An 11,747-nucleotide genomic window follows, 5' to 3' on the forward strand; every position below is an offset into this window, starting at 1 on the left:
CCCTCTTTTTTCTTTTCCTGTGTGTCGTATGTATATGACTATGAGAGTGAGGTTGTGTCTGTGAATTAGGTTGTTGCTAATACATGAAAAGAATGGAGATGGAGATATGTGTGTGAATATGTGATGGTGTTTATGGCAGTGTGTTTGGTGGAGAAAAATTATGTCGAGAATTCCCCTTGTGTAGATAATGTAGTATGTGTAATCTGTGTCTTCTACGAGTGAGTGTATGTTGTATTTGTTTTTTTTGTTGACCAAATGGAGGGTGCACATGGGTATGCCAATTTAGTGGGTAAGATTAGGTGGGGTAGGGGCAGGTGGGGGTAAGGAGGGGTAGGTAGGGATAGGGTAGGTAAAATTAGTAGAAATTAATTTTTGGAGCGGACAAAATTACGTGTCTACATTGCCCGTAGGGCATAATTTATGATTTAAAATTCCCTGAGCTAAGTCTTTCTTCTAGGCAATAGTTGTAGAACATCTCATAAATGAAAATATAACGTGGTAGAGTTAACTCTTACCCGTAGGGCATAATTTGTAGTTTGAAAGTCCTTGAGCTAAGTTTTGTCTATAAGGCAATAATTGTAGAATATCTCATAAATAAGAACATAACGTGGTAGAGTCAACTCTTGCTCGTGGGGCATAATTTGTAGTTTGAAAGTTCTTGGGCTAATTAAGTCTTGCCTCTAAGGCAATAGTTGTAGAACATCTCATAAATAAAAACATAATGTGGTAGAGTCTGTCAAGAATGGACCTTGGGCCTAACTCAATCTCAAAAGCTAGCTCAAGAGGTGAGGATTACCCAAGTCCATATAAGCAAACTACCAGTCCATTCCCCAACCAATGTGGGACTTTACCCACTCTAACACCACCACCCCCTCATGCCCAGGCCCAACTGACACTGGTGCATGGACCGGAAGCCCAAAACGGGGATGAACCTGGCTTTGATTCCATGTCAAGAATGGATCTTGGGCCTAACTCAACCTCAAAAGCTAGCTCCGGAGGTGAGTAATACCCAAGTCCATATAAGCAAACTACGAGTCCATTCTTTTCTTGTTGGGACCGCTTGTAACTTCATCCGAACTCCGCACTAGTATGATATTGTCCTCTTTGGGCCAAGCCCTCACGGATTTTTTTTGGCACCTCCCAAAAGGCCTCACACTAGTAGAGTTGGGTGAGACTCTTAAATATTGGAAATGTATCCTCTAATTCTCCGATGTGGGATTGATTTGCTTCCCAACAATCCTTCCCTCAAACCAAGACCACACTACTTGTGACCTCCCGTTTAGTGATAATCCATTTGAACGGGACACGCCGCTTGTACCGCCACTGCCAACCAGTGGGACACGCCACTTGACCATTACTTGTCAAGAAGACTTTCGACACGAGGCATCAACCGTAGATCTCAACTATTAGGTCACTTCACATGATCTGCCAAACATCTTGTACCGCCGTTGTTGACACCCAATTTTGACTCGCCCTTTTTCCTTTAAATTACTTTTCCGGTGCTTTTTGGCCCTAAATAATTTTCAAAAAATTAAATAATAATAAGATTTGGTATTTCTGTTTCTATTTCTATAAGTTTTAATAAAAAAGGAATTTATTTTCATTTATAAAATTATTTTAATTGAATATAATTAAATATTTTTTGACATCAAAATCGCAAATATATATCTTTTGATAGTCGCATCCACATTCTTTCCAACTTTATTTTTTGAGGCAGTATTGTGACCTTATATGTATATTTTTGTTACGCAAAATATACTTTTATAAGATGTACATACATTTTTATTATATTCTTATTTTTATGTATTTTATTATATTCTTATATATACGTGTATATACGTATTTTGTTAATAGGAAAGTCGCAACATATTAAGTTAGATGTCTGTACAAATTATGTTTTTAAACTAAAAAAAAAAATTTAGAATATCAGGAAGCATCGATAAATTTAATTTCAATAGAAAAAGAGTATTCGGGCTAACAATAATCCAACTTCCTTTTTTATTTTATTTTATTTTTTTCACCCAAACCTAACTCTTATTTTATAAATTTCAGCCAAGAGCCCGGATATATATTTATATATTTAAGTTTTTCGTGTATTTATTTATATATATTTTGTATTATTATTTTTTAAGGTGCTACTTTTAAGATCGTTCAATTTTTTAATCGGACGAATTAAAATGAGTCAATATATGCAAGATCAGTGCATTAATCAAAAGAGTTCACGCGTCTTCTTTGGCAGAAGCATGCGTAGCTCTCTTTCCAAAACAACACTCCCCTTCTCCTCTTTCCCTTCTATCCACCATACTCAAATTAGAGACCTAGGTTTAGGCCGCGTCACCACGTCTTCCACCTACCCACACGAATCTTCCATTTTTATCACCCCAAGTAAGCAAATAGCCAAAAATCAGAGAAAATCAATCCCTAGTTTGTGCAAAAATGAAACTTTCTAAGGATTTGCAGTTAAGGCTTGATAGAAGCTGAAATTTTCACAGATGGATGTCATAATTTTGAATTCAAATCTCATCTCCATAAAATGTGCTTCAAATCCGGATTTTGGCTATAAATAGCCCCAAAATCGCCATCATCAAGGACAGGTTGGAGATTAAAGGAAAATCGAACTACATTCACAAAAGTTTCCTAGAATATTCACAAAAGGGGTTGTTAGTTTCTTCTCTTAATTTTGGTGTTTGATCGAGTCCTGAAATTAGAGGTTTGGTGGCCGGAATACTCGATAAGAAGCCCGAGTTTGCTGCGCAATACAAGGTGCGAACACGCCTCCTTTTCGTTCTTTCTTGCTAGCTTTTCTCTGCATCTACTCTAATTCTATAAAACTGATCTTGAAGTAATATTGTTGGTGGTTGCATTTTGGTCCCGTAAACGCGTATTTCGGTCTGTTTTTTTATTACATTTGCTTGCATACAAGTTCATGGGTATGACAATATAAGGTGTGGTTTGGTTTCAATATCAGTTGTGCTAGTATTTTTTTTTTGTTAAGTCTATTCCAGCACATGATTTGATTCATGGCTGTCCGTTTCACGAGGATAGGGCGTGGGACAATTTTGTTGGGTGTTGTAGTAAGTTTCGTTCCAAGTGGTCTGCTGTAAAACAGTCAGAGGTTGAAATTTGAAGTCGCTATTTAAATTAGCCGGTTAACGATTGTGTATTTTGGCTAAAGCTATTAAAAACAATTGTTACCATTTTAATTTTATGCGCGCTGCACTGTTCGGATTAAATGAGTTGAGGAATAGCCTCAAATCAATTTCTGTTTCACTTCTGCCCATGATTAAAAATTGGAAGTAATATATTTCCTTTTTGCGAAGGCGCTTCACTCCTTTGTATAACTTAACATTATCTTCACGTAAGTGTTTTGCCTATAATCACAATTCGTAAGAACTTTGTCTAGATCATATCTGGAAGGGGATGAGAGAAGCCAACCTTAGCTTGCATTTCTTATTTGGTATCTATCAAGAGAGTGTACCGTAACCATCTGTTTTAAATCGTCAACTGTTTTCTTGGCAAAATAATAATGATTAGTAATAAGTTTCAAAGGCATGTTTTGTCAAGTGAAAAATTTGTTTACTGTGATGTACAGATTTTCCTTTGGTTCATTGTTGAAATATTGTGACTAATGAAACTTGTTTTTTCAGAAGATTTGTAATAGGAGATATCTTAAGGAAAGCATAATGTGGCTTCTCTAATGCACTGTTGTCTTAAGTCTAATGGAAGTTGTATGCATTACCTTGCCAAGAAATTAAATAAAGATTGTCTTCTCCCCCTTGTTTTGCTTCAAATCAAACAAAGGAGACAACTGCTGCTTTGCTCTATAGTTCAATACAATTATTTAATGCCTTTTCTTTATTAGGGTCAAATTCAGGTGCCTTCCTTGAAAGATTTTTTATCACTTACTAAACATCCTAAAATTTTTATACGTTTTCCTTAAGCCAAGGATCTATCTGAAAGAGCCTCTATACCTTCACGAGATAGGGGCAAGGTCTTCGTATACTTTACTCTCCCCAAACTCCATCACATTGTTATGTTATTTTGTGTTAGATATACTATCATTATCAGTTGTCTGTTGCCTTTGGAAAAAAAAGCCCATTCTACTAAGTGCCTTCGTGCATTCTGCATAACTCAAATTCTTATGGGTACTCCAATGAAAAACAAAATAATAAATGCTTCCTTTGTATTTTTGATGCATGAACAACTTTTTATGTCTGTTGTGTTTCTTTATTGGTTTATAAAACTAAAAGAAATAGCCTGCTTTCTGTCTAATCCTAAACTACCCAGGTATGCAAGTTGATTACAATAAAGAATTTTTTTTAAGTGCTTAAAACTATTATGGCTTAAGTTTTTTTTATGTTCAAAATAATGGTGTTTGGTTTTCTCTTTCTTTAGTGGGTTTGTTTGATAAGTTTTTAAAAGCCTTTCTTATTATAATATGGTAGTGGGTGTGCACATTGTTCTCTGTACAGTCATACGTGTGTATTTTTGAAACCATGTTTGTCCATTGCGTGTAATATTTTAAGTTCATATCTAATGTTTGTATTTTCTGTATTCCATTCATTTATTAATTAGTTTTTTTCAATGCTTATCTTTTATTTTTCATGTAAATCTCGGGAGTTGGAGTTTCACATCGAAATTTCATTCGGACCCAAATATCGGGTTAGCTACTAGGATGATTGCAAAGTATCGGAGTCGTGTAAACTAGAAGCTCGAATTTCATTAGGAATCTAGTATCTCTTGATCCTTGCTCCTTATTTAATATCTTGGTTCTATGTTATCCCTCTGAAAAACTTGAAATGGTATTTAATTATTGGCTATTGAACCTTTTGTTAGTTGTTTATCGTGTTGATATTGCCTTAGAATTCATAAATATTTTCTTTGAAATCCATTAACCAATATTATATTGGACTAACTAGTTACTCACCTCAATAATATTTTATTTAAAAATAACGAGCGTCACATTTTTCACATTTTCTTCGCAATAAAGAAAATTAATATTATTTTTTGTTTTGAACAGCTAAAAACTAAAACCTTACTTAGAGAAGTTGTTCATCAATTCTAACCCACTTAAATAAACTACATTGCTACTTTACAAATAAGCAAACAGTCACACGATTTCTTATACTTCAAGAATAAGCTAGTCTATTCTACTCCAAAAATTATTACGTTATTTGTATATTTTTGAATAAACGTACTTTATATAACTTTACTTTCGAAATAAATAACCTTTTTATATGAGCACGATAATTTATAAACAAATAAATTTTTTTAAAGTACTTTGTATAACTTTACTTTTGAAATAAATAACCTTTTTATATGAGCACGATGATTTATAAACAAATAATTTTTTTTTACGTACTTTGAATTACATTTTCTTTTATCTCATGAATATTTTTCTTTACACACTTATATATATTAGGGGAGCTTCATATTCTTATAAAATTATAAAAATTTTAAGTTTCGTAGTACAACAAAATGTTAATGTTAACCTTTTCGCTTCGCTTTCATTTTTCTTAAAATATGTATGTTTATTTTGATAATAAATTATGTTATTTTTCGTGTATGTACCTTGCAAGTTTTCTTTAAATTTGATGACTATGAGTAGTCACCACCATTTTTGGCAAATAACAAAAATAAAGTTTTTCCTAATATTTTTCTAAACTAAGTATAAGAACTATCTTCGGATAGGCTCTGAGGGGTGCCTAATATCTTCCCCTCGAGTAACCAAAACTCTTACTCAGAATCTCTAAAATGTTTTTCGATAGACTAAATCAGAGTTTTACAATAAAAATGGTTTTTCCTAATTTTCCTAAAAAGTTAGGTGGCGACTCTAAAAATGAATTTTTTTTCAAATCTCAAGAGTCATTTAACGCCACCACACGTCGCGTGCTGTTTCGATCGGTTCGAAAAAGGGCTCGACAGTCGTTATCACCCAACGGGATACACCGCCTGACCACCACTCGCCAGGAAGACTTTCGACACAAAGCACAACCTGCAGATCTCCAGTGTTGTCATTACATCGGGAACTTCTCACCAACCGCAGTCCACCACTCCGACACACCCGAACCTTGGCTTTGATACTACTTGTTGGGACCGCGTGTAACTTCACCTAAACTCCGCACTAGTATGATATTTTCTGCTTTGGGCCAAGCCCTCACAGATTTGTTTTTAGGCACCTCCCAAAAGGCCTCATACTAGTGGAGTTGGGTGAGACTCTTAAATATTGGACATGTATCCTCTATTTCTCCGATGTTGGATTGATTTGCTTCCCAACAAAGTCAACTCTTACCCATGGGACATAATTTGTAGTTTGAAAGTCCTTGAGCTAAGTCTTGCCTCTAAGGCAATAGTTGTAGAATATCTCATGAATAAAAACATAACGTGGTAGAGTCAACTCTTGCCCGTAGGGCATAATTTGTAGTTTAAAAGTCCTTAAGCTAAGTCTTGCCTCTAAGGCAATAGTTGTAGAACATCTCATAAATAAAAACATAACGTGGTAGAGTCAACTCTTGCCCGTGGGGCATAATTTGTAGTTTGAAAGTCTTCGAACTGAGTCTTGCCTCTAAGGCAACAGTTGTAGAACATCTCATAAATGGAAACATAATGTGGTAAAGTCAACTCTTGCCGTGGGCAATATTTGTAGTTGGAAAGTCCTTGAGCTAAGTCTTGCCTCTAAGGACATCTCATAAATGAAAACATAACGTGGTAAACTCTTGCCCATGGGGCATAATTTGTTGTTTGAAAGTCTCTGAGCTAATTCTTGCCTCTAAGGTAAGAGTTATAAAATATCTCATAAATCAAAATACAATGTGGTAGTGTCAACTCTTGCCCATGAAACATATTGTTTGAAAGTCATAAGTTTTGTCTCTACAATGTGGTAGTGTCAACTCTTGGCCATAAATCGTAGCTTGTTGTTTGAAAGTCATAAGTCTTGTTTTTATAATGTGATAATGTCAACTCTTGCTCATGAGATGTAACTTAAATGAAAGAAATCGAAGAAAAGAATAAAAATAATAAAAATTGTGAAAAAAGAAGAAAATGAAGAAAACTATTAAAAAAATAAAAATCAAAGAACAATTTAAGCTCACTAACTATCAACTTTAGTGATACTTTAAAATTTGGCCAAACAACATAAATCCTTACAGTTTGGAGGTTAATCAGAGAAAATTTTGACATTTTGCATAATTACTGAAAAATTCAATTTTGAATCTGTCGAGATATATAATTTACTCTTGATACTTCCGCCGAAGATACATTTTTCCTATGTAAAGATACACAATTAGCTCCCAATACATTTTTTTCAAATTTGGGTCTGTCGAGAACAAAATACATTCAATGAAGATACATTTTTTTTCTTTGTAAAGATACGTTATTAGCTCCCAATACATTTTTCTGATTTCGGATCTGTCGAGATACATAATTAGTTCCAGATACATCCGCAAAAGATACATAATTAGTTGGGATTTTTGTAATTATTTTATAAGGGTGGGATCTGTATAAATATGATAAGTTAAGGTGTATGTTTATGTTATTTTTTCTTAAAATTATTATACAAAAAATATTTTTTTATTTTATACTTATGTATGTACGACGGTCAGTGTGTGTATGTATATGTACGATTGTATGCATGTATGCCGGCTAGCCTATGTGTGTGTTTGTGTATGATATGTTTTGAGGAAAGTATTGCTATTGTTTAACATTTTCCTTTCATCCATTTTTGAATGGCCTTCGAGGCAGTGACAATAGTGAAGCCAGAAATTTCGTTGAAAAATAATTTTTAACCAAAATAATTTTCTAGGAAGGGTGTTCGATTGAACACCCTTCACTATATGTGGTAATGCCATTGAGCAGTGGTTGATAAAAGAATTTTAAAGAAGAGGATTTAAAATATAAGAAAATCAACTTTAGTTGACTAAATTCTAATCATTAATTTAACTCATGTCGTGTGCTCTTATCTGAGTAAGAACTTGAAAAAAATGAAGACACTATAAATAGAGAGGAGAATAGACACTATCTTTACAGCATAATTAGTTTGAAACACTAGAACAATAGTAATTTTTCAATTACTATGGCTGAAAAATGATAGATCTTTTAGGCACTAGCCCAATAAATGATAGTATAAATTTATATTTCATTCTGCTTTAATCTTTTTTTTTTTTTAATATCTATAGTTTTGGAGATTTTCTTCTAAATTACGTTGAGAGATTAGGGTATTCCATGAAATCGGTAAACTACGCTTGCTTCTAGATAGATGTGTGAAATAGAGGACTGGTGGCACAATACAGAAATTAAATAAAAAGACAGATCCATGATGTTTAGGCACTAGTGCAAGAAATGGATCATGATAAATGAAATTAAGTAAAGAAATAAATTCAAGATTTGAAGTTTATCGATACCCACCTATCTCAAAATAAATGTCGAAAGGGAATCGAAACCTCATCAAACAAAACAATAAAACTTAAAGTGAGTTTTATTTTTGTTGTTAGACCGTAAGTCTATTATGTTGCTTAGTTCCTAGCTATAACATACTACAACAACAACAACAACAACAAACCCAGTGTATTCCCACACAGTGGGGTCTGGGGAGAGTAAAATGTACGCAGTCCATACCACTACCTTCGGAGAGGTAGCAAGACTGTTTTCGTTAGACCCCCGGCTCAGGACAAAGAATAATAAGTAAATTCATAATAAAGCATGAAACACATTGGAACAATAAACATAAGGCACCCACACAGTAGAACCCTATACTAACAAACCAAAGGCACCCTCACCCACAATACCCCCACCCCAAAACTCTCCTAGCTTCCGACTACGGCCCACCCGTAGGCACTAATCTTCTACTCTTATCCACATCCTCCACACCTTCCTATCTAGGGTCATGTCCTCCGTAAGTTGTAACTGCTCCATGTCTCTTCTAATCACTTCCCTCCAATATTTCTTCGGCCTACCCCTACCCCTCCTGAAACTATCTAAAGTCAGTCTCTCACACCTACAAATTGGTGCATCCGCGCCCCTTCTACTCACATACCCGAACCATCTCAATCGAACTTTCCACATCTTGTCCTCCATCAAAGCCACTCCAACCTTCTCCCGAATAATCTCATTCCTAACCCTATCACTCCTAGTAAGCCCATACATCCAACGCAACATCCGTATTTTCGTCCCTTCAATTTTTGGATATGGGCGTTCTTTACCGGCCAACACTCCGCTCCATATAACATGGATGGACGAACTGCCACTCTGTAAAAGTTTTCTTTAAGTTTGAGCGGCACCTTCTTATCACACAACACTCCCGAGGCCAGCCTCCACTTCATCCAACCTGCCCCAATTCAGTGGGAGATATCCTCATCAATCTCACCATTTCCCTAAATCAAGGACCCGAGATACTTAAAAATATCCCTCTTACACTCCACCTGAGAGTCCAACCTAACTACCAACGCATCCTCCTGCCTCAAGTCATTAAACTTGCATTCCATATACTCTGTCTTGCTCCCACTCAACCTGAACCCTTTAGACTCAAGTGTTTGTCTCCAAACCTCCAATTTATCATTCATACCTCCCCGCGTCTCATCAATTAACACTACATCATCCGCAAAAAGCATGCACCAAGGCACCTCACCTCGAATACGCCGCGTTAAAACATCCATCACCAAGAGTCGATCCCTGATGCAACCCTGTCAGGATCGAAAAATGCTCAGAATCTCCTCCCGCCATCCTCACCTGAGTCTTAGCTCCTTCATACATGTCCTTAATCGATCTGATGTATGCCACCGGGACCCCACTCACCTCCAAGCATCTCCAAATAACCTCCCTAGGAACTCTATCGTATGCCTTCTCCAAGTCGATAAATACCATGTGGAGATCCTTCTTCCTTTCCCTATACTGCTCCACCAGTTTCCGCACCAGGTGAACTGCCTCCGTCGTCGAGTGATCGGGCATAAAGCCAAACTACTTCTCCGAAATAGACACTATCTTCCTCACCCTCCGCTCTACCACTCTTTCCCAAATCTTCATAGTATGACTCAACAACTTAATACCCCTATAATTGTTGCAACTCTGGATGTCACCCTTGTTCTTATATATAGGAATCATGGTGCTCCATCTCCACGCCTCAGGCATTTTTGCAGTTTTGAAAATGCCATTAAACAATTCGATCAACTACCTTAAACCAACCCTGCCCGCAAACATCTAAAATTCTATTGGGATCTCGTCTGGCCCTGTCACCCTACTCCTCCGCATTCTGTGAATAGCCTCACTGACCTCCTCCACCATAAAATGCCTACAATACCTGAAATCGCGACACCTCTCTGAGTGCTTCATCTCTCCTAGTACAATGTCCCTGTCCCCCTCATCATTCAAAAGTCTGTGAAAATACGATTGTCATCTTCTCTTAATATGAGCGTCCTCCACCAGTACACTACCATCCTCCTCCTTAATGCACTTCACTTGATCTAGGTTACGACCCTTTCTCTCCCTCACCTTAGCAAGCCTATACAACCTTTTTTCCCCACCTCGCTCCTCCAACCCTGTATATAAGCTCTCAAAAGTTGTTGTCTTAGCAGCCATAACTGCTAACTTAGCCTCTTTCCTAGATAACTTGTAATTCTCCCTACTATCCCGTTTATCCTCTTCATCCATACTCTCAACCAACTTAGCATACACTCCCTTCTTAGTTTCCACTTTCTTCTTTACTTCTTCATTCCACCACCAATCCCCCTGTCGCTGACCGTTCCAGCCCGTCGAGAAACCCAACAACTTTCTAGTTGTCTCCTTGATATACCTAGCAGCCCTATCCCATATACCATCCACGTCACCCCTATATTCCCACACCCCCATCTCCGCCACCTTCTCCCCTATCTCCAACGCACTAACTGGAGTCAAGCCCCCACTTAATTCTAGGACACCCCTCTCCTCCCTTCCTCTTCCTATCCTTCTTTAAGCCCAAATCTATCACCAGAAGCCTGTGTTGGGTCGAAATATTCTCACTCGGGATGACTTTACAATCCTTGCACAGCACCCTATCCCCCTTCCGAAGCAGCAGAAAGTCAATCTGCATCTTAGCTATTGCACTTCGGAAGGTGACCAGGTGATCCTCCTTCTTCGGAAAGCTCAAATTCACTACTACCAACCCAAAGGCCCTCGCAAAATCCAATAAAGCAACTCCCTCATCATTCCTCTCCCCAAAACCATAACCCCCATGCACATCACCATAGCCCCCGGTACTACCCCGATGTGACCATTGAAATTCCCTGCTACAACAATCTTCTCAAAGCTAGGCACGCCTCTTACCACCTCGTCCAAAGCCTCCCAAAACTGCTTCTTCTCCTCCCCGTCCAATCCCACCTGAGGTGCATAAACACTACACATGTTCAAAGTACACCCTCCAATGACTAACTTAATCGCCATCAGCCTATCGTTGACCCTCTTAATCTCCACTACTTGCCCTCTAAGTTCTTCATCTACTAAGATGCTTACTCCATTCCTATGCTTATCACTCCCCGAGTACCAAAGCTTGTACCCATCCACATCCTTAGCCTTAGAGCCTACCCACTTGGTCTCATGAACACATGCAATATTAATCCTCCTCTTTCTAAGAATCTTCACCAGCTCTATTGACTTACCCTGAAGGGTTCCTATGTTCCAAGACCCCACCCTCACCCTATCTATACTAGTAACACGTCTACCTTTACCACCCTTCACTCCACACCACACCCCTGGCTAGTCCTCCCCTCTTCCCCCACCCT

General features: G+C 37.3%; 1 protein-coding gene and 1 long non-coding RNA gene across 2 annotated transcripts; one reads left to right on the forward strand and one right to left on the reverse strand.

Moving 5' to 3' along the window:
- Positions 1–2,144: 2,144 nt before the first annotated feature.
- Positions 2,145–4,835, forward strand: LOC124891876. Its single transcript, XR_007049924.1, has 2 exons — positions 2,145–2,763; positions 3,648–4,835. It is a non-coding gene; the product is annotated as an uncharacterized LOC124891876 (long non-coding RNA).
- Positions 4,836–10,870: 6,035 nt separating this feature from the next.
- Positions 10,871–11,409, reverse strand: LOC124891875. The gene is made up of 2 exons (XM_047403442.1): positions 11,318–11,409; positions 10,871–11,252 (listed from the first exon to the last, which is right to left on the reverse strand). Exons 1-2 carry the CDS (start codon positions 11,407–11,409, stop codon positions 10,871–10,873), a joined length of 474 nt encoding a protein of 157 aa, XP_047259398.1.
- Positions 11,410–11,747: the final 338 nt, after the last annotated feature.

This window comes from Capsicum annuum, unplaced genomic scaffold, assembly GCF_002878395.1.
Source record: "Capsicum annuum cultivar UCD-10X-F1 unplaced genomic scaffold, UCD10Xv1.1 ctg4205, whole genome shotgun sequence".
NCBI classification, from domain to species: domain Eukaryota; kingdom Viridiplantae; phylum Streptophyta; class Magnoliopsida; order Solanales; family Solanaceae; genus Capsicum; species Capsicum annuum.